General features: G+C 32.1%; 1 protein-coding gene across 2 annotated transcripts; it reads left to right on the top strand.

Annotated features, from left to right (window-relative positions):
- The first annotated feature begins 5,072 nt into the window (after positions 1 to 5,072).
- On the top strand, positions 5,073 to 15,453 carry LOC130818893 (GTP-binding protein BRASSINAZOLE INSENSITIVE PALE GREEN 2, chloroplastic-like). Of its 2 annotated transcripts, none has more exons than XM_057685144.1 (5): positions 5,073 to 5,327; positions 5,414 to 5,543; positions 10,373 to 11,468; positions 13,543 to 13,710; positions 14,664 to 15,453. In XM_057685144.1, exons 1-5 carry the CDS (start codon positions 5,270 to 5,272, stop codon positions 15,000 to 15,002), a joined length of 1,791 nt encoding a protein of 596 aa, XP_057541127.1. In that variant the 5' UTR covers positions 5,073 to 5,269; the 3' UTR covers positions 15,003 to 15,453. The 2 variants fall into 2 exon arrangements, with proteins under 2 accessions (XP_057541127.1, XP_057541128.1); XM_057685145.1 differs by having other exon boundaries at positions 5,081 to 5,327; positions 14,620 to 14,806.
- The last annotated feature ends 12,437 nt before the right edge of the window (positions 15,454 to 27,890 follow it).

The raw sequence follows: 27,890 nt of genomic DNA, 5'->3' as shown, positions 1-27,890 counted from the left end.
TTGCAATGGTCTTCAATGTAATATAAGATTCATGATTATCGTTTTAAAGTTTGTACTTATTCATTTAATGATGGTTTAGAATTAAATGAAGTCCAAACTATAATCTATAAAGTCTATATAGGTTATTAGATGTGATCTGACAAATGAACCCTATAATGTGAACTAGAGAAATTAGATTATTTTAGGTCCTTGGGCAGGTAGTTAAATTGGATGCCAATTACCTATAATTGTCAGAATGTTATTGATTGATGATCGCGTTCATAGATCATAGAGACGTTGGATGTCTAGTCAATCACATTGATAGAGGTTAAGTATCTCTATTTGGACATTACTAGCTTTTGAGTATTCTTTAAGAACACTAGCGTCATAAGAATATCTCAAATTGACTTGTAAATAGAATCCGAAGATCTGAGTTTCTCTCTGACTTCGTACGTGATGTTTATTGTTCTTTGATGCAGTCTAACGTTATGCCGTAAAAAGGGGTTGTAAGGGTTGTGCTCAGGAATTTTATGAATCACATAGGGAATAGAAGAGGCACAAGATGAAATTGTCATACCCTCATGGGGTTATTAGTCTCATACCACTCGGAGAGTTGGAATTGTAAATGCATGGCCATGCTCAAATGAATTATGGAGATAGTCATTTGTTATTCAATTCATCTCTTGAGTACGGCCAGATCTGCCATCTTCTCGTCGCTGGTGTAGCACCACCAAATTTCGTTGACCCCAAAACCAAAAATCCTATAAATATTATCTTCCTCCTTCAAACCGATGAACCCTAGAAATACCTCAACTTTTCCACAACAATTCCCTAACATTGAAGCTTCCCTCACCGTCTTCTTCCCCACGCCGGCCACTACATCGATCGTTGCCCAGAATTGCAATAATAATTATACAGATACTTTACTTAATTTAGCTTTAATTAAAAAAACTATATTCTAAATTAGGTGAATATTATCATATAATGAATTATCATTCACTAAAATAATTACATCTGTCAAGGCTCATCTAAGGATGATATTTGTTATTTTTTTAAACATTTTTATTAGTATGTATGATATGATATGATGATTTTATTAGTATGTATGATTATAGAGTTTAACACACAAATTATACAAGCTTGTAATTCTGTATTAAATGTTATGAAATTTTTAAACTATGTGAGTAATTAAGTTTATAAGATTTTTCTTAAAATTAAAATCATTGTCATTATTTTTTGATAAAAAAACGTTTAACATCTGTTAATTGTAAAATGTCCATTATACTATTCCCTCCTAATTACATAAATCGCATAATATTTTCCATTCAACTTAAAGTAGTATTTTCTCAACTCATTCCCAATTTAACTAAAACTAAATATTTCACCAACTTGAGAGGGTGCTTTGACCAAAACATACCTAGCAAATAATATGACTTACTAAAGCAAGTAATTTGCATTTACAAAAAAGGAAATTATTTAATTTAAAAATAAAGAAAAAAGGTAAAAGGAAAATAAGACAACTAATATTCAGCTCTTATTGTGATGATTGCCATTTTTCCATACAATTTCGTGCAACATACCTTCAAAAAGCAAAATGTTTACACAGTGTTTGAATAGAGAAAAATAAAGAGGAAAAAGAGAAGAAATTTGAAAGAATGGAAGATCTTTCATTTGAATAACAAAAAAGACATAGAAATTTGAAGAAGAGGAATTGGAGGAAAAACATTACATTTTGTTAAAAATAAAAATACAATATCTTCTAAAGTGAAATGATATTGAAAATAGTCATTTTCTTTATTTTTTTTCTTTTCATTCTAAACCAATAAAGTGCATTCTCTCTCATTACCTTTTTTGATTCCTTTCCCATCCTTTCTTTTCTTTCTGAATTTGATATGCAGACATAGTGTTAGAGATATATCAGGTTGAGGCTTAAACAAGATAGATGAACTACTCATTTAAGTAAGTTTTATTTTCTTTTCAAATGAGCTTATTTGCCAAGAACTTTATATGTAAGCATGTTTGACGGTAGGAAATATTTGGACTTTGGTTGGTGACATCATAAGAAGTTTTCTTGAGTGCGTAGACTAGTTGTTGGTTTGTGGGCCTCCATGGGTAGTCATTGACAGTCTTGTGTGGCCAGGGTGTCACTAGTGTTATTTGAGCAATCCTGAGAGTTTAATGTACCTGAAACTAAGGTGCAATGATTCTTTGAAGTGCATGAAAGATCCCCTGAGCATCTCCTTCTAATAAGGAGGTGTTTCCACCCTTTTTCAATAGTGATATCAATTGTCTACAATGGTGCTAGTGCCTTAACTTTCTCTATCATAAGTGACCCATAGCATGTATTGAGTAGTAGTACTCCCTCTGCCCCTCCAAAAACCCCAAAAGTTAAATTGTAAAAATTAATTTGTACTAAGAGAATAAGATAAAATACAAATGGATGATAGAAATTAATCTTATTATCCTTCACTAATTTTTGTCTTATTAACCAACTTAATTCTCATTTTCTTTGATTTTAACATAAAAAGCACAGGGAAAAAAATAAAAATTACGGTATGTTTTTAATTGCTACTAAAATAACTAATAACAAAAAAGGTACTTGTTCCGACCAACGCTTGATCTCCTGATCGAAGTACCTTTGTTTACTATGATTCCAATGAAGGTCTCAGCCTGCTGTCGTCTTCCTTTTATTTCAATTACTCTAATTCAAATTTGAAAAATGCTAACTCGAGCTTGAATTCTTCATAAATGTAACAAATTTAAACAATTTCTATCTGGTTATCTCTTTAATTCAAAGATGTCTACAGCTTGTTGCAGGAGCAATTCAATTTCTAGTGATATAGTAAACCATTCCGTGTTATCGTCATCCATTTCATTACAAATTAATGAAAGATTTACATCTTTGGATTATACTTGTATCAGAGAAGACAATTTTGATGAAATTGCATCTCAAAATCGACAAATATGCGCTGGATGTGGTGTTCTTATGCAGGATTCTAACCCTAAATTGCCTGAATTTTATGTACAACCTACGCCTAAAAATGCTAATTACAAATCACCCATTAGTCGAAAATTTGTTGTTGATGAGATTTAGGCATCTAATTCAGTCAAAAAGGGTATTCTTAATGAGCATGTAGAGCCTGAAAACCCTCCCTTGAACCCTGATTTGTTGGTTGTTTGTGCAAGATGTCACTCTTTAAGACATTATGGTAAGGTTAAAGATACTAGGGTCGAAAATTTATCGCTGAATTTTGATTTTGATCATACTGTTGGTAGGAAGCTTGCTAGTGCTTCTGGGGTTAGGTCTGTGGTTTTGTTGGTTGTTGATGCAGTTGATTTTGATGGGTCATTCCCCAAAAAGGTTGCCAAATTGGTTTCGTCCACGATTAATGAAAATTCATTGACCTAGAAGGAAGAAGCCAAACAATTTGACATGAATTTTTATAAGTTATATAAATAGCAACACACAGAAGTATCAAATCACCAAATAAATGCATCAACAAATTCAAACAATCTCACAAACATTATCAATTAAGTTTCGTTATCACTAAGTCAATAATTTAATGTCATATTTGCAATGTAAAAATACCTCATTTAATTTTTATTGACATGTTCACTTGCTTCACCGACTCCAACATTGCCACTAACACCATGTTGATCAAAATGTTGAACATAAATTTCAATGAAAGTATTTGAATTTGCAAACTTTAACATTCGAATGACAGATTGATCATCACGAATTTCGTCAATACCAGTGTCAAGATCATAACTAGGGATGGTGGAGTATAATTTATCACCTTCAGTGAAACCTACGTCTTTGGTCATGTCAACTAGCTTAAAGTAGGATAATCGATCGACATCACAATTTCGAAAGATAGACATTTGACCTCCAATATACATTAAAACACCATCACTAGAAAAAGAACTCCCATGATGAATTTTGATATTGATAAAACCTCCATCCATTCTGTGTAAGACAAATTAGCACTATCACTCAAATTCTTGCATCATCAGACATGAGTATATTACTATGTAATTGCATGAAAATGGATATTCAACTTTTAAAATTACTATAATTCTTTATCAAAATGGCATTGCTTCTAGCAAACTAACATCCAAAGTCACTAACTAAATTTCAACAAATGATAAAAGAAAGACAAATGGATAAGTTGCATATAACTTCAAATATGAAACAACTACCAAAATTATTAATTAAATTTTACACATATATCAATAATACTATCTAAAAGTTGTGATTTATCGATAAGCAAAGATGAATGGAGAGGAAAGATGCTTAGAGCTATAATTGGTAATGGTAATTTTTGAGTATTTAATTTGCATGCTTGGGATTATACATTGATTAAAACAATTTCCACAAAAATGAAGCAAAATTACCCCCAATTCTCAAACACTAACATCATCTACCTTCATCATTCTAACCTATTTTCTCTCTCCCTCCTCTTTAATAGTGACAATATCTTCCTCAAATCCATGAGTAAAAAAGTTAATTGGAGTTGGTCATGAGACTCATCTCAACACATACCTCATTTTGACCCTTTTATATTTTTCATAATTAAGAACAAATTATGTAGTGATATGATAATTTACAAGGAAAAACCAAACACAATTGTTCATATTTATTACCTACTTTATTTAGAAAAAATAAATCATGAAAAAAATGCGTACCAGTTCTTTGCAATACCAAGATCACTTGTAAATATGTTTTTTTATTATTTTAACCCAATTTCCATCTATTTAATACTAGCCCCCAAGTAATAAATTATTGAGAATTCTTTAAAATTGCCTTTGGAAATAGGTAATTCATTTCAAATTATAGATTTCAATTATAAAATTATTAATATAAAATTTGAAAATAACAAGGTTTAGGAGGTCATTTTCAAATCTTCATATTTAACTATTTTATAGCAATTGTGAATTTGATTCAAATTCAAATTTAAAATTTTTGTTATTTGTCAAACACTAAATTTGAATCAAATCTATAAAATTTTAATAAAATATTTATTTCCAAACAAAGCAAAAGACAATTCTCATTTCCAATCACATACTCATTTTTCATTCACATTAAACAAATATGGCATATAAATTTTTTGGGACATAAATTCCCATTCCCATCCCTTTATCCCACCCACCAAACACACCCTAAGAGTCGCCGCGTGAGTCCTGATCGACAGCATTCCATTCCTCATGAATTAGCCGTCGCCGGTGCTGGTGATGATGATCTAGGGTTGTTCTTCATACACTTCTAATCCTTTCTTCTCATGTTTATGTGATGATTAACAAACTTTTTTCTTCTCCTAAGAATCGGTTATTTAGGCTTCTTTACCCAGGTAATCTAAACTTCACTAATTCTTTAAATCTAATTGCCCATTTTCCTAAACAAGTTCAAGTTTCTAGTTCCTTTTTTTGGGTGCAGATGTTGTATGGAAACGAGAAAGGTTGTTTGGTACCGCCGCTGCCCGTGACATTCCAATCAATAATGCTACAAGTAGGGAGAGAATCTCTTATTTGGAAAGGAAAGCCATGGCCGAAGCATATATCGATGAGTAAGTTATAAAAACATCTTATTTTGTTTTCTGGCGTCTGATTCCATGATGGATTTTGAAATTTATTTATTTTTAATTAGTTCATTAGTCTACGTTGGTTTCTTGTTTAATTTCGTTGAAAGATGAATTGGGTATGGTTTTGTGTTTTTTGATTCAAAATAGGTATTTGATCCCTATTACAATGGGTATGTATGGGGGAAAACCTTTTTCTGATGGGTGATAATGGCAAGCCTGTAGTTACTTGTGTCAAACTCGGGTACTTGGGTATGGTTCAGTTTTTAAGCTAAGAAAATGGTACTATTTGATATCATTTTGAATGTTATTGTGGAGGGAACATCTGATGGTTGATAACTTTTTGTTATGGGAGATAGTCACATGCCTGAATCTTGTATGTTATAGTTCAAAAATGTGCTTTATGGTAACGGTTGTGAAACAGCTTTTGATGTTGACGCGGATTGTTTTGTGGTTTTCCCTATATTTCGGTTCGCAGTGAGCTCTAAACTTTTACAATAAAGCAAAAGAGTGATGTTGGGGAATTTTCTCTTCTGGGAAGAGTTCTTGATGTAGATCATCCAGGGCCAATGATGCAGAGTAGGAGACTAAGTAGACCTTGGCATGGGCTATTTGATTGAAAAACCTATTAATTTCTAATTGTGTAACATAACATAGAAAAAGGGTAGCCGAGTTGGTTCAGCTTGCATGCAAAGGTGGTTATTTGTCCCTACTTATACTAGTATCCTCCCTTGATGATGTGGGCAATATTTTGCACTATGATGTATGCTCGAGATATTCACTTTTTGCATTATGAAATGCCTTTTTTCTTTTTGTTTCTTTTTCACGCCCATGGAATGCCCTTCATAGGGAATGCCAACCATAGTAGCATTCACACATCCACAACTGTTTGTTTGTCTTGCAATCCTATTGAGTCGGTGCTTGTTAGTCATATCCATGAATTTTACCTTTTTTTGAATCCAGATTTCTGCTCAAGTGTTATTTGTGATTTCAGCGTGTATATGATGACTTGGAATTCCTATTCAATCATGTGCTCTTCTTTTTTAATGCAAAATTGCATATCATGTTTGCTATCAAGGGTTAAATAGGAAGTAACCTCTTTTTTGAAGTATAAGATTGCGTACATTTCACCTCTAAACCTAGGTGGGAGTCGTTTAATTATATTGGGATAATGTAATGTTGTAATATAATTCTTAAGCGGCACATAGAGAACTGTTGGAGTCCTTCGAATCTTCTTGATAAAATGCCTTCAGCCATTTTAGTAAGATGTTTTCCTTTAAATAGAGCACAGGTAACACTATGCTTGTAATTAGCTTTGTCTGGAATATTTTTGCTTTGAAACAGAAAATTGTTGAACTATAGCACCTTCAGTCTTCCCCAATCATCTCAAGAGTTGTGCTTGACCCTTTCTGGATAGCATAATTTAGTACTTGAATTTACATTTAGCAATAGACATGTATTACCACTTCTAGGTGGCTAATGTAAACACAAAAATCATGGAGGGCAATTTTGTTTTATTATGAGCAGTTTCACATTAGCTGATTTCTATACTAATATGATACTCCTAGTATTAAGACAGGAGTGTATTACTTCATTTGGAGATAAAGGGGTAGTTATATTTTATTACAAGATATTAAACCTGTGTTAAACAAAATTGAGAATAGATTTTTAATGACTTAAATGGAGCAGTCTAAAACTTGAAATAGCAAAAGAATGCTGGAGGCAGGAAAATTACAAAACTCAACTAGGTAAAATTTGAGATAATTTTCTTTCATGAGAGAAATGTGCATTCAATTGATAATACGGCCAAGAGAACTGGTGAATGAGTTTAACTAATTCTGTATGAATTATGTGTCAATGCATTTAATGTGTACAATGATGCTAATCTTTTACACAATCTCTTGTCAGCTATTTCCTAAAGATGTATGGTATTCTTGTATTAATTTATCTGTTTTGAATATGTATACTTAACTTTTTTGTTTTTGAACTTTCGACGTGTTTTGAGCTCAATATATATTATACCTATCATGACCTTTTGTTGTGCTGTCGTTACATGACCATCCTATTTTGTTTTAAGTTATCTAGTTAGGTACTACTTCATTTAACAATGTAAAACAATAAGAAATTTAATTGAAATGAAAGCAACTAGCTCATAATGTGTAACACATCGGTCAATACCCGTTACCGAAATTGGATATTATGGACACTTCGAGTCTGTCTTCTAACTCCCAAAAGACTTATTCCTTCTTATTAAAATTTCAAAACTCCTTATTATTACAAAGGGTGGCTCTTTATATAGCCTCAGCCCCAAGAGATCACAACTACAAAAATAACAATCTAATTACAAAGGACAAAGACTAATTAATATGAAATGTTGATAATGCCCTTGGACCCTTTGACCCGATTCATGACATTACCGATCGCCTGAAGTTCCACCTTGCCCTCAAGGTGAATGAAAATTAGCTTTGTACGTGTCAGCAATGTCAGATTGAGTGATTCCACCCCTCAAAATTATTTTCAGAAATGTATTATCAGCCTTTAAAAATATCAGCACAGCATATCTTTGAATCGGCAGTGCAATACTGTCAATACACTCCAAAATTGCTGACATCATCAGCAGCCAGTCTGACATCATCCTTTTTTCAAAAAAATTGGACCTGCTGAATTCCAGGTTTCGATACTCCCTGCTTATCTCTTTCAACTTTCTCTCTCTCCTCACAACGAAAAACCCTAAAGAAATCAGCCTTTCTCTCCCATTTCTTCCACTAGTTGACCACCCACCGGCGGTCCCTGGTGCACCGCCCAGCTTCTCCGGCCAGATCTGTCATCTTCTCGTCGTTGGTTTAGCACCACCAAATTCCGTTGACCCCAAAACTAAAAATCCTTAAAATATTATCTTCCTCCTTCAAACCGATGAACCCTAGAAATACCTCAACTTTTCCACAACAATTCCCTAACATTGAAGCTTCCCTCACCATCTTCTTCCTCACGCTGACCACTACTTCGATCGTCGCCCAGAATTGCAATAAATATAAATACTTTACTTAATTTAGCTTCAATTAAAAAAACTATATTCTAAATTAGGTAAATATTATCATATAATGAATTATCATTCACTAAAATAATTACATCTGTCAAGGCTCATCTAAGGATGATATTTGTTATTTTTTCAACATTTTTATTAGTATGTATGATATAATATGATGATTTTATTAGTATGTATGATTATAGAGTTTAACACACAAATTATACAAGCTTGTAACTGTCCATTATACTATTCCCTCCTAATTACTGAAATCGCATAATATTTTCCATTCAACTTAAAATAGTATTTTCTTAACTCATTCCCAATTTGACTTAAACGAAATATTTCACCAACTTGAGAGGGTGTTTTGACCAAAACATACCTAGCAAATAATATGACTTACTAAAGCAAGTAATTTGCATTTACAAAAAAGAAAATTATTTAATTTAAAAATAAAGAAAAAAGGTAAAAGGAAAATAAGACAACTAGTGTTCCGCTCTTATTGTGATGATTGCCATTTTTCCATACAATTTCGTGCAACATACCTTCAAAAAGCAAAATGTTTACATAGTGTTTGAATAGAGAAAAATAAAGAGGAAAAAGAGAAGAAATTTGAAAGAATGTAATATCTTTCATTTGAATAACAAAAAAGACATAGAAATTTGAAGAAGAGGAATTGGAGGAAAAACATTAAATTTTGTTAAAAATAAAAATACAATATCTTCTAAAGTGAAATGATATTGAAAATAGTAATTTTCTTTATTTTTTCTTTCTTTTCATTCTAAACCAATAAAGTGCATTCTTTCTCATTACCTTTTTTGATTCCTTTCCCATCCTTTCTTTTCTTTCTAAATTTGATATGCAGACATAGTGTTAGAGATATATCAAGTTGAGGCTTAAACAAGATAGATAAACTACTCATTTTAGTAAGTTTTATTTTCTTTTCAAATGAGCTTATTTGCCAAGAACTTTATATGTTAGCATGTTTGGCGGTAGGCAATATTTGGACTTTGGTTGGTGACATCATAAGAAGTTTTCTTGAGTGCTTAGACTAGTGTTGGTTTGTGGGCCTCCATGGGTAGTCATTGATAGTCTTGTGTGGCCAGGTTGTTACTAGTGTTATTGAGCAACCCTGGGAGTTCAATGTACCTGAAATTGAGGTTCAATGATTCTTTGAAGAGCATGAAAGATCCCCTGAGCATCTCCTTCTAATAAGGAGGTGTTTCCGGCCTTTTTCAACACTGATATCAATTGTCTACAATGCTGTTAGTGCCTTAACTTTCTCTACATCATAAGTGACCCATAGCAAGTATTGAGTAGTACTCCCCTTGCCCCTCTAGAAACCCAAAAAGTTAAATCGTAAAAATAAATTTGTACTAAGAGAATAAGATAAAATACAAATGGATGATAGAAATTAATCTTATTATCCTTCATTAATTTTTGTCTTATTAACCAACTTAATTCTCATTTTCTTTGATTTTAACATAAAAACCACATGATACTAATTAAAGGGGAAAAATAAAAATTATAGTGCGTTTTTAATTGCTACTAAAATAACTAATAAAAAAAAGGTACTTGTCTGCCAACGCTTGATCCCCAGATCGAAGCGCCTTTGTCTTCTATGATGCCTATGAAGGTCCCAAGCCTGCTGCCCTCTTCCTTTTATTTCAATTACTCCAATCCAAATTTGAAAAATGCTAGCTCGAGCTTGAATTCTTCATAAATCTAACAAATTCAAACATTTTCTATCTGCTTATCTCTTTAATTCAAATTTATCTACCACTTGTTGCAGGAGCAATTCAATTTCTGGTGATATAGCAAACCATTCCGTGTTATCTTTATCCTTTTCATCACAAAATAAAGAAAGATTTACATCTTTGGATTATACTTGTATCAGAGAAGGCAATTTTGATGAAATTGCATCTCAAAATCGACAAATATGCGCTGGATGTGGTGTTCTTATGCAGGATTCTAACCCTAAATTGCCTGGATTTTATGTACAACCTACGCCTAAAAATGCTAATTACAAATCGCTCATTAGTCGAAAATTTGTTGTTGATGAGATTCAGGCATCTAATTCAGTCAAAAAGGGTATTCTTAATGAGCATGTAGAGCCTGAAAACTCTCCCTTGAACCCTGATTTGTTGGTTGTTTGTGCAAGATGTCACTCTTTAAGACATTATGGTAAGGTTAAAGATGCTACGGTCGAAAATTTGTTGCCGGATTTTGATTTTGATCATACTGTTGGTAGGAAGCTTGCTAGTGCTTCTGGGGTTAGGTCTGTGGTTTTGTTGGTTGTTGATGCAGCTGATTTTGATGGGTCATTTCCCAAAAAGGTTGCCAAATTGGTTTCGTCCACGATTGATGAAAATTCATTGGCCTGGAAGGAAGGAAAGTCTGGAAATGTCCCTAGAATTGTGTTGGTATTATCTAAACTTGATTTGTTACCGAGCTCAGTGTCGCCCACTCAGTTGGAGCATTGGATCAGGCAAAGGGCTCGAGAAGGGGGTGCGACTAAGTTGACTAGTGTTCATATGGTTAGTGCATTGAGGGATTGGGGTGTGAAGAATTTGATTGATGACGTGGTGAGATTGGTTGGGCCAAGAGGTAATGTGTGGGCAATTGGGGCTCAAAATGCTGGAAAATCTACTTTGATTAATGCAATTGGAAAGCATATAACTGGAAAAGTTGCACCTATAACAGAGGCACCTGTACCTGGTACTACATTGGGGATAATAAGGTTGGAAGGAATTCTTCCTGGAAAAGCAAAGTTGCTTGATACTCCAGGCCTTTTGCATCCACATCATATAGCTACTAGGTTGACAAGGGAGGAACAAAAGCTTGTGCAGATTAACAAGGAACTGAAGCCAAGGACTTACAGGATCAAGGTCAGTTTGTATCTACACTATATTTGTGGAGTTTCTTTATATTTTGTATTTTTATTTTTTGATGGATCAAGAATCCTTGTGGTAGCTGTCGTACAGCATGTTTTTGCTATTTTCTGCTTTCGTCAAGCAAAGTTTTTGCTGGAGTTTATGTTACTCGGACTCTTCATTTGGCTTCACATATCCGTGTCTGATCCTTGATGCTTGGATATTGGTATGACATTTAGACACTGCGTTTTAGACTTAAAGTTGAATATTTAGATGTATCTGACACTTAGAAACGTACCAATATCTAATATCAGAACCCGAATCCAAGTAACATAGGTTGGAGTATACTCCTTCTATGTCGCACCAATAATGGAAGAGGACAGGAAGAAAGAATCAATTACACTTTAGCTGAATGAAATGCTACTTAGTACCAATGGTCAATCAAAAAATCTTTTGTTATCGATAACAAGGTTAAGATTGCGTTCATCTAACCCTCAAATTTTGTAATGGATATGGGGATCACTTACTAGAATATTATGGTTGTTGTTGATGATTTTGCAAGAAGATGACTCCTTGCCTTGAATCACTGAAGCCACAGAGTAAAAAGTAAGAATAAGAAAGATAATAAGAGAAAATAAGAGCAGAATAAGAGTTAAAATCATATAGAGCCTAATAGAAGAAATTAGGATTGAGAACTTCTTGTATTGATTATCATACACTTTTAAGCTCATACAATTATCTTGATACTAGTTTTATTTCTCTCTTCTCTATTGATAGACTCTTACAAGGCCTTATACAATAACCATTGTTACACATAACACTTTTTAGATTTGTTACAAAAATATTCCCTCATGTTAGATTTTCTGTTTATTTTTTCTGTTGCATCAACATCTTTTTTTAGCCAATTTGACTACAGTTTTCTTGTTCATCCTTAAAGACCTTTGATAATGCTGTGTAATTGGTGGCTTGCTTGTATCATGACATTTGTTCTATATTAAAGTGTGATTAAGACAAGTGGATGAAACTTGTTGTAAGTGGCACTTTTGTGGACTCTTGTTGGATAGGTCAGGTTTGATTTTTTTTTTTTTGTTTTTTGCTTGTGTTGCCAGTTGCATTGCGTGTTCCAAATTTTACAGGCGTAAAAGCTTGACTTCTCTCACGTTTGAGTCCTATGATGAAAGATTTCTTAAAGATGCTCTCCCTTGCCTTCCCATATCTCCCCCCGTGTGCAACACCCAATCATACTTGCTAAAGTGGCGATGCAATTTCCTTAGGGATCCCCTCCTATGCCTCCACAATTTCCCGTACGGATTTACTATGTAATGATCTAGGGCCCCACATGAGATAGATTATTATACAAATTCATTGTATTAGTGGTTGCCAAAAAACTTCTTTTGAACTGCTTCTTAAGCTTGGATTATGTTTTAACCTTTGGTTTATTGGGGGTGTAGGAAGTGTAATGTGAAGATCTTTGCTTATGTGACACTAAATTTTGAGTGATGTGTGGCGTGTCACACTGTCACTTTTGGGTGACAAGTGACAACATAGGAAATCTTGCAAATTTATCACTATACTTGGTGTTCAAATTGCAGTGCATTGCAAACTAGGGGAAATCTTTGAGTTAATACGAATTTGATTACATGAACAAAAATTCTACGTGAAAACGTTTGCAACAATGGTTATGTTTGGCCCATTAATACTATCTACAACTAATAAAATTAATTCCAATGATCATCTACATATATTCTCCCCCTTCATTTATTCATTTGTATTATCATACACTTTTGCCATCTTGTGAATCCCAATTTTTCCACTCATATTTTCTACATCATTTTCGGCCTACCCTCTCTGTTCTTAGATCCTCAGAATGCCAACCTTCAATTTTTCCAACTTGTGCATTTTCCAACCTTCACTCAAATTAACGTAACATTTTTTCTTTTATTTTGTCTATAATTTCTATGGTTCCAAGTTACTAACTTCACAACAATTTGCGTAGCTTAAACCCTTTTGTTCTCTTTGTCTTGATTAATAACCTAATGAGGAAACATTTCTCTATGTTCCTACTTTTAAATCCTTTTCTCCACTGCAGGTTGGACACACGATTCATATAGCTGGGCTCGCTAGGCTTGATGTTGAAGAATTGTCTGTAGACTCTATCTATGTTACTGTGTGGGCTTCTTCTCTACTACCCTTGCATATGGGGAAAACAGAGAATGCTGATAGAATGCTAACTGAACATTTTGGTCAACAATTACAGGTAAATAAACGTAAACCTAAATTCTTTGTTTGATTGGATTGGTTTGTTTGTGTTGGTAATGTAAAACATTGCTGTCGAAATGAAAATGGCAGTCATCCAAATTTAGGATTTTGCATTTGCATTTTGCATTTTTTCTTAGAAGTGAAACAAGTCTCACTAGAACAATTTACACATTTAAACAATCCAAAATTAAACAAACTGTAAACTAAACAATCATTTGCATGACTTTGAAGTCTGCTTGTTCCTTCTCATATCATGAAATAAAATTTATGGATTGCTAAACATTTACTACATTTGCTTTTTGTATGCTCAACTCTTGAGGTAATTTGGTTGTCGTACGTGTAACTGGGTCTGGTGTAAGAGATTCGTACTCATTTATCCAAGTCAAACAGGACTTAACAGAGCTGTACCCGGCTATAACAACCAAATCTGGACCAAAATTAAACATGGCTCAAAATTTGATTTTTTTTTTGTACCAGAGTAAGGTTGTTTTTTTTTTTGATGATGATAAGTTGATCAACAATAAACTGGAATATGACTTGACATGAACAGTTCAGAACTCCAAATCAAATTTGGATTAAATATTAACACAGATCCAAAACCTAAAAGAGATCTGACTGATGTTTAATGTGATAATGATAAGTTAATTTAACAATAGACTTGAGTATGACATGATGTGACTGGTTCAGAAATCCAAACCAAATTGAACCGAATGACTCATAACCCAAGTTCTAAGTTGAACCCAAATCATATCAACTCAAAAAACTGTTTACTACCTTAATCTGAATAACATGAGATTATATTTAGTTTCTTTTTGGGGCACATATTACAATCATTCTATCTTATGACTTATCCTATCTTCATTTCATGTTCTCGTTCAATATCTTTATTCTGTTATACTTCTGCAAGCAATTGGAAAATCAGAACCATCTAAAATCACCCTTTTGCTTCAGCCGCCAGTAAGAGAGGACCGAGTCAAAGAGCTTGGTAGTTGGGTGAGACAGAAGTTTCAGATAGCAGGAAATAGTTGGAATTCAAGTTGTGTCGATGTTGCCGCTGCAGGTGTCGGCTGGTTTGCCATTTGCATTAAAGGAGAGGCAACCGTCAGTGTTTGGAGTTATGACGGAATAGATGTTCTTCTTCGGAATGCCTTAATTCCTCATAAGGCGCAGCAGTTTGAAGTCGCGGGCTTTACTGTCTCTAAACTTGTTGCTAAGGCAGACAAAAGTTCAAACAAGTTGAACATCCAAAAGAAAGAGAAAAATAATGCTTGCCAAAGTAGATATAGTTAAGAATATCATTTTTGAGAAACAGAGGATTAGATATAGTTAGAGGTATTTTGTATCCCTTAGATTGATATGTGGACGGACACTGGCCATTAGGATTGATTTATTAGTTTATATTGTCGATGACATTGAGGTTTTAAGTGATCCGATCAATATTAGCTTTAGTTTAATTTTTCGCTTCTTCAATGGCTATGTTTTTTTACTTTGTTATTAAAAATGTTTATGAGCATTCACTTTTCTTCTGTAGCTAGTGTAAATTTATTTAATTTAACCTTTGATTGAATTAAATATTTTTTACATGAATATTTCAACTTTGCCACTCCCTCCTTAGAACTCTAACGGCCCGTTTGGTTGATGGTAATGAAGTAATGGGAATGAAATGTTGTAATGGCAATAGTAATGAAGGAATGGATATGAGAATTGGTAATGAAGATTCTTTTGTTTGGTGTGCATGACTAAAGAATGGTAATGGAAGATAATATTCCATTGATTGTATTTGGTTGTTAGTAATAAAAAATGGTAATGACTTTTGTTTCATTATTGTATATTTGTATCTAAAAGCATTATTATATCTAAATTATTCTATCTAATGATTCTTTTTTTAATAATAATATTTTTTTGGATTATTACATACATTACCTTTTTTTTCTTCATTATTTTTTTTCTTCAGTTCGAAACAACATTACTTTATTTTATTACCATAGTAATACTTCATTACCATTACCGCCTAATACCAGGTTGTTTGATGGTAATAAAAATGGCCCTTTTTGGTAATTTCATTACCTTATTTTATTACCATCCATTACCATTGAAGGCATCCAAACAACCAAATTTTTTATTACTTAATTTTATTACCATTACCGCCCTCTAGTACCATGTACCAAACGGGCCGTAAAAAAACTAAATTTGCACTCAAACATTAATTAAAGATCTTAAAAGTTGACTACAATAATGTATTTTCTAATCTAAAACTATTCTTTTTTCTTTAAGAAAATAGAGAGAAGGGGCAAGTTATTAAAAACATGCGACTTGACCTTGATCTAATGACACTTTTTGTGCAACTTGTTCCTTTTTAAAATTTTATTAATTCTTGCTAATAAATTTATGATTAATATTTATTTAATTATTATTTAATATTTGGTCTCACTTTGTAATAAATCATGTTTAATTATTATTTATTAATGTTATTTATTTCTTATTTAATTAGTTTAGTAGTATATTTCAAATAATTAATATTTAATAGTAGTATTTAATTATGAGCATTATATTTTTAATATTTTTAATCTATTAAATTATTCAATTAATTAATATTTAATATTTAATTAGAGGTTTATTTTCTAGGGGTAGCTTTAGACTTATTAGACACATGTCACTGCTAATTGTAAGTATTTCAAACAAGAAAAGTTAATAATAATATATAAGTAGTACATCTTTTGCAAAACAATAATACAATTTATCATTTCTCTAATTGATCATTTCAACATTAAGGGTTCGCTTGAATTCCACTAATAAAGTAAAGCAGTAAAATTTGTGGAGTAAAATTCCCCACAGAATATAGTAGTGGGAGAAATGTTAGTTTGGTAATTTTCATCCAATAAAAATATAATTTTCTTTCCTTTTCAAATCATCAGAAGTTTGATGTAGAATTTCCGTTCTTAAGTTCTCATATCTACATGTTTTCTTCATCATTTCAATTAATCCTTCAAATCAACCAACTAAATTAACATAATTTTCATTCACAAAGCCAACATACCTTCATAACCTCAAAACCCCTTTCATTAGTGGCATCAATTTCTTCGAGAGGAGAAGGTTTAGTATCAATCCTCTGTTTAGATTTTCTACAACTTGTTTTTAAAATCCATATTTTATATCTTAATTCTCTTTTTCTAAAGCTTCCAACAATTAAAATGGTGGAGATTTGAGATTTTTGATGGTGTTTATGGAAAAAGGTGGATAGTATTATGAAAAGGAAAAGAAGAATGTAGAAGAAGAGCTAGATGGATTGGAATAAATTCAAAGATAGAAAAAGGGCATTAACTTTACGGGAAAAATATTTCCTCGAGTAAATATTAAATCTTCTTTTTGACTTACTGATTTACTCCATTACTATTTACAGTTATTCCAATGTCCAAACACTCAAGTATCCAGCATTTAAACCTCTCTTAACTAATACTCCCATTTTCCCTTAATTCCAGACGAATCCTAAGTGATCAATTTAAAATTAGAATTGATTACTTTTTGACACTTAGAAAAATAAAAACGTACCTTCGAAATTCAAATTCCATAAAACGCACTAGATTCTAAGGGCGCGTTTGATATGTGGGAATAGGAATTTAAGGACATTTAGATGAGATTGGGATAGGGAATTGATTGTTGGAAATTGTTAAAATATAACCCAATCCCTTGTTTGGTATGTTTATGGGAATAATTTAAGAATGATAATATTTCTTGTTCGGTAGATGGGAATGAAATTGGGAATAAAATATAAATTTACCAATTTACTCTTTTGTAAAAAGAAAAGATTCCCACCTTTTTTTTTCACATCATATTTTAAAATAATGTTTAATAAGAAATAACAATAGTTCGCTACACAAAACGACATCAAAATTAGCAAACAAAAAATTATAATAGGCAAAATACATTATATCATGCTCCAATACATCTAAAAAGGGAGAAAATATTATAATCACCCCCAAAAAATTATAACTAATTACAAAATTTCAAATTAGTAATATTTTCAATTAGACCAAATTTTTTCTTGATAATAGAGATACTTTTAATTAACGGATAAACATAATGGACAGCTAATTGGTTCTTTAAAATGAATTCATCCTTAACCACATATTTAATAAGCTAATTTGAGTCATCGATTTCTTGTCGAGCAAAGATCACTTTATAGTCATCAGGCATAGAGAGAAATAGGTCCAATTTTGCAGCTTCTTGCCCAATAAGTCGAGTAGCCTTCACAACTTGTTCGGGGGTGAGTCGGGAAGTGAGCAAAGAACTTGGAATAATTTCTTCCTCGATTCACAGTTTTTTTCTTGGACATCAACTTCATGTGTAAAAGCTTTCTTAATGTCATTCATTGACTTAGATATTTGAATAAATTCTACCTCCAAAGAATCTAATTTAGCTGTCTTTCTTTTGTGAGAATGCCTAGAAATACGGGGAGTGGTCTTTGTGGCACCTGGAATAGGTGTTTGACTGGCATCTTCATCAACTTGTTCACCAGCAACATTTGGATTGCAAGTGGAGTGTTCTTCATCCATACCAAGTTCATCCCCTGGACCTTTTACCTTCAATCCTCTAGCCAAATCATGAGCATAAATCTCAACCAGTTTATCAAAGTACAAGAAACATTTTTCATACAAAGCGAAACATAACATAAATAAAGGTAGCATATCAACATAGAAGCCAAACAATTTGACATGAATTTTTATAAGTTATAAAAATAACAACACACAGAAGTATCAAATCACCAAATAAATGCATCAACAAATTCAAACAATCTCATAAACATTATCAATTAAGTTTCTTTATCACTAAGTCAATAATTTAATGTCATATCTGCTATGTAAAAGTACCTCATTTAATTTTTATTGACATGTTCACTTGCTTCACCGACTCCAACATTGCCACTAACACCATGTTGATCAAAATTTTGAACATAAATTTCAATGAAAGTATTTGACTTTGCAAACTTTAACATTTGAATGACAGATTGATCATCATGGATTTCGTCAATGCCAGTGTCAAGATCATAACTAGGGATGGTGTAGTATAATTTATCACCTTCAGTGAAACCTACGTCTTTGGTTATGTCAACTAGCTCAAAGTAGGATAGTCGATCGACATCACAATTTCGAAAGATAGACATTTGACCTCCAATATACATTAAAACACCATCACTTGAAAAAGAACCCCCATGATGAATTTTGATATTGATAAAACCTCCATCCATTCTGTGTAAGACAAAAGTACCCCCAATTCTCAAACATTAACATCATCTACCTTTCATCATTCTAACCTATTTTCTCTCTCCCTCCTCCTTAATAGTGACAATATCTTCCTCAAATCCATGAGTAAAAAGGTTAATTGGAGTTGGCCATGAGACTCATCTCAACACATACCTCATTTTGACCCTTTTATATTTTTCATAATTAAGAACAAATTATGTAGTGATTTTATAATTTACAAGGAAAAACAAACACAATTGTTCATATTTATTACCTACTTTATTTAGAAAAAAAAATCATGAAAAAAAATGCGTACCAGTTCTTTGCAATACCAAGATCACTTGTAAATATGTCTTTTATTATTTTAACCCAATTCCCATCCATTTAATACTAGCCCCCAAGTAATAAATTATTGAGAATTCTTTAAGATTGCGTTTGGAAACAAGTAATTTATTTCAAATTATAGATTTCAATTATAAAATTATTAATATGGAATTTGAAAATGACCTCAGAATTTGAAAATGACAAGGTTTAGGAGGTCATTTTCAAATCCTCATATTTGACCATTTTATAGCCATTGTGAATTTGATTCGAATTCAAATTTAAAATTTTTTTAATTCGTCAAACACTAAATTTGAGTCAAATTTATATTTTCAAATGAAAATTTCATTTCCAAACAAACCATAAGACAACTCTCATTCCCAATCCCATACTCATTTTTCATTCCCATTAAACAAATATTGGCATATAAATTTTTTGGGACGTAAATTCCCATTCCCATCCCTTTATCCCACCCACCAAACACCCCCAAAGAGTCGCCGCCTGAGTCCTGATCGATAGTGTTTCTGCAATGAAACGTGAAGTACGAGATACTTTAAATGTTTGAGGAGGAAGTGTTGTCGAGATCAGCAATTGATTGAATGGAAGTAACCTGAATCCCTGCAACATAACACGTTAGCCTTGCCCGGGGTAATCTCCCGGAAAAACCCCTCCGACGCTCAAGTTAGAACGGAGATGAGAGACCAATGAACAAGCGATTAGAGATTGAACACAGGAATGTAGATGTCGGGGCAAAGATTACTAGTATTTGGGTAGGCTAATGAAGAGGATTGTGAGTAAAGACTGTAGAAGAGTTTTGGTGTGGTCTTTTTCACTGCCCTCCACTTGAGGCTGGCCGCCTCTATTTATAATGGTAGAGAGGGAGTTATTTATTAGGAGGAGGTAGATCATCATGGATGGTAGTGGGTAGTTATTAGCATAAAAGAAGGGGAATGATGATGGTAGTGGGTAGTTTTTCACTGCCCTCCATTCCTCATGAATTAGCCGTTGCCGGTGCTGGTGATGATGATCTAGGGTTGTTCTTCAAACACTTCTATTCCTTTCTTCTCATGTTTATGTGATGATTAACAAACTTTTTTCTTCTCCTAAGAATCAGTTATTTAGGCTTCTTTACCCAGGTAATCTAAACTTCACTAATTCTTTAAATCTAATTGCCCATTTTCCTAAAAAAGTTCAAGTTTCTAGTTCCTTTTTTTGGGTGCAGATGTTGTAAAACGAGAAAGGTTATTGGGTACCGCCGCAGCCCGTGACATTCCAATCAATAATACTACAAGTAGGAAGAGGATCTCTTATTTGGAAAGAAAAGCCATGGCCGAAGCATATATCGATGAGTATGTTATAAAAACGTCTTATTTTGTTTTTATAATACATCGAAAGAGTGATGTCAAGGAAATTTCACTTCTGGGAAGAGTTCTTGATGTAGATCGTCCAGGGCCAATGATGCAGAGTAGGAGACTAAGTAGACCTTGGCATGGGCTATTTGATAGAAAACCCTATTAATTTCAACTTGTGTAACATAACGTAGAAAAAGGGTAGCCGAGTTGGTTCAGCTTGCATGCAAAGGTGGTTATTTGTCCCTACTTATACTAGTATCCTCCCTTGATGATGTGGGCAATATTTTGCACTATGATGTATGCTCGAGATATTCACATTTTGCATTATGAAATGCCTTTTTTTCTTTTTGTTTCTTTTTCACGCCCATGGAATGCCCTTCATAGGGAATGCCAACCATAGTAGCATTCACACATCCACAACTGTTTGTTTGTCTTGCAATCCTATTGAGTCGGTGCTTGTTAGTCTTATACATGAATTTTGCCTTTTTGTGAATCCAGATTTCTGCTCAAGTGTTATTTGTGATTTCGGCGCGTATATGATGACTTGGAATTCCTATTTAATCATGTGCACTTCTTTTTTAATGCAAAATTGCATATCATGTTTGTTGTCAAGGGTTAAATAGGAAGTAACCTCTTTTGAAGTATAAGATTGCGTACATTTCACCTCTAAACCTAGGTGGGGGTCGTTTAATTATATTGGGATAATGTAATGTTGTAATATAATTCTTAAGCGACACATAGAGAACTGTTGGAGTCTTTTGAATCTTCTTGATAAAATGCCTTCAGCCATTTTAGTAAGATGTTTTCCTTTAAATAGAGCACAGGTAACACTATGCTTGTAATTAGCTTTGTCTGGAATATTTTGCATTGAAACAGAAAATTCTTGAATTATAGCACCTTCAGTCTTCCCCAATTATCTCAAGAGTTGTGCTTGACCCTTTTCGGATAGGATAACTTAGTACTTGAATTTACATTTAGCAATAGACATATATTACCACTTCTGGGTGGCAAATGTAAACACAAAAACCTTGGAGGGCAATTTTGTTTTATTATAAGCAGTTTCACATTAGCTGATTTCTATACTAATATGATACTCCTATTATTAAGACAGAAGTGTATTACTTCATTTGGAGATAAAGGGGTAGTGTTATATTACGGCCAAGAGAACTGGTGAACGAGGTTAACTAATTCTGTATGAATTATGTGTCAATGCATATGCGAGAAAAGACTCAAACTTTAGGATATGATGCATTTAATGTGTACAATCTCTTGTCAGTTGTTTTGCTGGAGATGTATGGTATTCTTGTATTAATTTATCTTTTTTGAATATGTATACTTAGCTTTTTTATTTTTGAACTTTCGACGTGTTTTGTGCTCAATATATATTATACCTATCATGACCTTTTGTTGTGCTGTCGTTACACGACCATCCTATTTTGTTTTAACTTATCTAGTTAGGAACTACTTCATTTAACAATATAAAACAATAAGAAATTTAATTGAAATGAAAGCAACTAGCTCATAATGTGTAACACACCGGTCAATACCCGTTATCGAAATTGGATATTATGGACACTTTGAGTCTGTCCACTAACTCCCAAAAGACTTATTCCTTCTTATTAAAATTCCAAAACTCCTTATTATTACAAAGGGTGGCTCTTTATATAGCCTCAGCCTCAAGAGATCACAACTACTAAAATAACAATTAACAAAGACTAATTAATATGAAATGTCGATAATGTCCTTGGACCCTTTAACCTGATTCATGACATTACCGATCATTTGAAGTTCCACCTTGCCCTCAATGTGGATGAAAATTAGCTTTCTATGTATCAGCAATGTCAGATTGAGTGATTCCACCCCTCAAAATTATTTTCAGAAATGTATCAGCAGCCTTAAAATCAGCCAATCATATCTTTGAATTTGCAGCACAATACTGTCAATACACTCCAAAATTGCCGACATCATCAGTAGCTAGATTGACATCATTCCTTTTTCAAAAAACTTGGACTTGCTGAATTCCAGGTTTCGATACTCCCTCCTTATCTCTTTTAATTTTCTCTCTCTCCTCACAACGAAAAACCCTAAAGAAATCAACCTTTATCTCCCATTTCTTCCACTCGCCGACCAGCCACCGCCTAGCTTCTTCGGCCAGATCTGCCATCTTCTCGTCGCTGGTGTAGCACCACCAAATTCCGTTGACCCCAAAACAAAAAATCCTAAAAGTATTATCTTCCTCCTTCAAACCGATGAACCGTAGAAATACCACAACTTTTCCACAACAATTCTCTAACATTGAAGCTTCCCTTACCATCTATTCCTCATGCCGGCCACTACTTCGATCGTCGCCCAGAATTGCAATAATAATTATATAAATACTTTACTTTATTTAGCTTCAATTAAAAAAACTATATTCTAAATTAGGTAAATATTATCATATAATCAATTATCATCTATTAAAATAATTACATATAATCAATTATCATTTACTAAAATAATTACATCTGTCAAGGCTCTTCTAAGGATGACATTTGTTATCTTTTCAGCATTTTTATTAGTATGTATGATATAATATGATGATTTTATTAGTATGTATGATTATAGAGTTTAACACACAAATTATACATGCTTGTAACTGTGTATTAATTGTTATGAAAATTTAAAACTATGTGAGTAATTAAGTTTAAAAGATTTGTCTTAAAATTAAAATCATCGTCATTATTTTTTTAAAAAAAACGCTTTAACATCAGTTAATTATAAAATGTCCATTATACTATTCCTTCCTAATTACTGAAATCATAATATTTTCTATTCAACTTAAAAAAGTATTTTCTCAACTCATTCCCAATTTAACTTAAACTAAATATTTCACCAACTTGAGAGGGTGTTTTGACCAAAACATACCTAGCAAATAATATGACATACTAAAGCAAGTAATTTGCATTTATAAAAAAGGAAATTCTTTAATTTAAAAAGAAAGAAAAAAGGTAAAAGGAAAATAAGACAACTAGTGTTCTGCTCTTATTGTGATGATTGCCATTTTTCTATACAATTTCGTGCAACATACCTTCAAAAAGCAAAATGTTTACACAGTGTTTGAATAGAGCAAAATAAAGAGAAAAAAGAGAAGAAATTTGAAAGAATGAAAGATCTTTCATTTGAATAACAAAAAAGACATAGAAATTTGAAGATGAGGAAATGGAGGAAAAATATTAAATTTTGTTAAAAATAAAAATACAATATCTCCTAAAGTGAAATGATATTGAAAATAGTCTTTTTCTTTATTTTTTCTTTCTTTTCATTTAAACCAATAAAGTGCATTCTGTCTCGTTACCTCTTTGATTCCTTTCCCTTCCTTTCTTTTCTTTCATAATTTGGTATGCAGACATAGTGTTAGAGATATATCAGGTTGAGGCTTAAACAAGTTAGATAAACTACTCATTTTAGTAAGTTTTATTTTCTTTTCAAATGAGCTTATTTGCCAAGAACTTTATATGTAAGCATGTTTGGCGGTAGGCAATATTTGGACTTTAGTTGGTGACTTCATAAGAAGTTTTCTTGAGTGCGTAGACTAGTGTTGGTTTGTGGGCCTCCATGGGTAGTCATTGACAGTCTTGTGTGGCCAGGGTGTTACTAGTGTTATTTGAGCAACCCTGGGAGTTCAATGTACCTGAAATTGAGGTTCAATGATTCTTTGAAGAGCATGAAAGATCCCCTGAGCATCTCCTTCTAACAAGGAGGTCTTTCCACCCTTTTTCAACAGTGATATCAATTGTCTACAATGCTGCTAGTGCCTTAACTTTCTCTACATCATAAGTGACCCATAGCAAGTATCGAGTAGTACTCCCTGAAGCAAGTAGTATCTATCATCATGTACTACAATAAAAGTGATTCACCATGAAGCAAGACAGAAGCAAGCAGCGACAGCCAACAAAATTTTGGTTGAATAACAATTAAAAGGTCACAACAACAGCAAAATTAGAAAAACTTCAAAAAACAAATCAGTGAATAAACGAATAAAGAAGATGAACAATCGACATAAGTTTTGAAGATGAACAATCATATAAAAAAGAGAAATAATACCTTAATTCTTGAGTTTTGAAGATGAACAAGCAAATGCCTTTGGTTTCAAACGGTTTTGAAGAATGCACACACACGCAGATGAACAAGCAAATGCACGAAACAGCAAGCAAACGTTTGTGAACAACGGTTTTTGAATGAACACAGTAGATCAACGGTTTTGAATGACGGTTTGTGAACAACAATTTGATTTCTGGGTTTGTGAATGAAAATGAAGATGAACACAGTAGAACAAGCAAATGCACGAACGGTTTTTCAATGGGTTTGAGAAGAGGAAACGTTGTGTATGTAGTCGAGTTTTGTGAAAAAAATGGCGGGCTGTGATGAAGAACCGTGTTGTATACAATATTACAACGGTTATTTGCTGTGGTCACTAGCCAACCGCAGCAATAAATGCTTTGTTTTTTAATAGTGCTGAATTTGAACAGTTATTTTGGATTATTTGCTGCGGTACTAATGATAACCGCAGCAATTAATGAGGTTATTTGCTGCGGTTGTAGAAAAACCGGAGCAATTAATCAACTTTAAAGAAGTATTTGCTGCGGTTGTGGAAAAACCGGAGCAATTAGTGCAAGATGCTTGGTTATTTGCTGCGGTCAAGGGGGAAACCACAGCAATTAGAGTATATTTTTTTTTTCTAATACATTTTCCTATTTTTTGCTGCTAATACAAAAACCGCAGCAAATGATGAGCATCAAATACATTTTTTTCCACTAGTGGTTGTGATTGGTTGGCGTTATTCCGATTATTTCACACAGTGGCCACTTTTGTTTGTTTGTTTTGTACGTTGTATCTATCAACACAACATACGGCCACGTACGTATCATTTGGATAGAGGTAGGATTTGCAACTAATAATCTGCTCAATCCCCCTTCATTATCCAAGTCTGTCCAGACCACGTAATTAAGTTCATTGGCCATATAAAGACAGTGTTGAAGGAGAGTCCTACCTTCTATCTCTTCCCTCCTTATTGATTGCCTAGCATTATAAATCTTATTCACACTAGTTAAAAAACCAGGAAAATTTTCTCTAATAGAAGTCATGATAAAGGCCGGTTGCACTAAGCTATCGTATGTGCTCCCGAATATCAACATTGATCCTATTTTCCCTTACATGACCATCTCTGTACACTAAGAACGGGTGGTTATGTCTTCCTTTTTCACCAGGACACACCCTTATTGTCCAAGGTCTTTCTCCTGGTTTACGACTACTTGCTACAATCAAAAATTTACACCCACAACTTTTACTTTTAGAACCAGCAGGTTGGGCAGCATTATCTAGATTATGTAAATCATGCTAATTTTACCATAGCGGTGACATCTTAAATACACACTAACTCTAGAACGTCCTTCTTTTTGTTTATAAGAAGCACGTGTAAATTGAAAACCAATTGTTATTGCTATCGCATCGGCCCAACTATATAATTCATCTAAGGAATCAAATTCCCTATTCGTAATAAATCTACCGAAGTAATCTACGTTGTCTCCTAAGTTTTCAAAGTCCTGCAAATTTGAAATATGAAACAAACCATACATTAGGTCATTAAAAAATTATACATACAAACATTAATAATAAAAACATTCAATAATAAATAAAAATTATAAATAACTTTAATAATTAATATTAGAATATTAGTAATACAAATTAATAGTAATTAAAAATTATAATTTACTTAAATAATTAATATTAAAATAATAACAATACAAAAAATATAATAAAATAATTGTAATAATAATAAAACAAATTAATATTAAATAATAAGAAAATAATAATAATAAAATATAATTATAAATTATTTAAATAAATAATAACAAAATAATAGTAATGTTAATAATATAAATTACTTACATTAATGATAATAATAATAATAATAATAATAATAATAATAATAATAATAATAATAATAATAATAATAATAACAAAAAATAATAATAATAATAATAATAATAATAACAAAAAATAATAATAATAATAATAATAATAATAATAATAATAATAATACTAAAAATAATAATAATAATAATAATAATAATAATAATAATAATAATAATAATAATAATAATAATAATAATAATATAATAATAATAATAATAATAATAATATAATAATAATATAATAATAATAATAATAATAATAATAATAATAATAATAATAATAATAATAATAATAATAATAATAATAATAATAATAATAATAATAATAACAATAATAAAAAAATACAAATAATATTAATAATAATAATATTATAATAATATTAATAATAATAATAATAATAATAATTTACTAAGACGTATAATAATTTAAATAATAATGTAATAATAAAAAAAAAGAAAAAAAAACCAGTCGCACAAAAACCGCGAGCAGACCACGGTGGACTCACACAAAATGTGCGAGTGGACCACGGTTCAGTCGCACGTTTTGTGCGACTTAACCATGGTTCATTCGCCTAGTTTTTGCGACTTCTTCTTTTTTTAAAAAAAAAAAAATACACCGATTCAAATCGATTAAAGTACGTATCGGATCCGATTCATAGTCGCTTTCGTTAGCCATAGTTAATCGATTCCAACTAACAACTTGTTTAAAATCGAAGAACTTTTTTAGAGAGATAGTACCGTGTTTGAATTCGTATATCATACAAGGGCGCGTCGGAAAATTCAATATATATAGTGTCGTGATAAAAATGTTCGGGATTACGTTTAAACTTTAAATTTAATGTTTTTAAAGTGATAATAGTGCTATTAAATACGATTTACGTTTGTTAAACAAGTTTTAAATTCAGAAGCAAATTCGTAATTTTATTAGGAGGATAGCGATAAAATAAAAAATGGGGGATATATAACAATGCCGAATTGACCTTGTCCCACATCAAGTGACCTATTTAATTAAATACTTGAATGTTTCCAAAAAACACCTAATGTTGGAGCCCCACATACATGTGACAGATGAGTCTTGATTGTAAAAATAATTCTTCTATCACATTGAAATACTATTCTTTAACTCTAAAATTACTCATAAAAATAAATAACTGCAATTTTAATGGGACAAAGAGAATACAAGTTAATATTTGAAAGCATGATATAAAATACTTTATCCGTTTTAAATTATTTTGCACTATTATAATTGTAAATTTTTAAATAAAATTATCGTTTCCAAATATGATATTAATAAATTTAACTACCTCAAAA

The sequence above is a fragment of the Amaranthus tricolor genome, chromosome 7 (assembly GCF_026212465.1).
Source record: "Amaranthus tricolor cultivar Red isolate AtriRed21 chromosome 7, ASM2621246v1, whole genome shotgun sequence".
Taxonomy (NCBI): Eukaryota; Viridiplantae; Streptophyta; class Magnoliopsida; order Caryophyllales; family Amaranthaceae; genus Amaranthus; species Amaranthus tricolor.
This window is presented reverse-complemented; position numbering and strand designations above follow the sequence as displayed.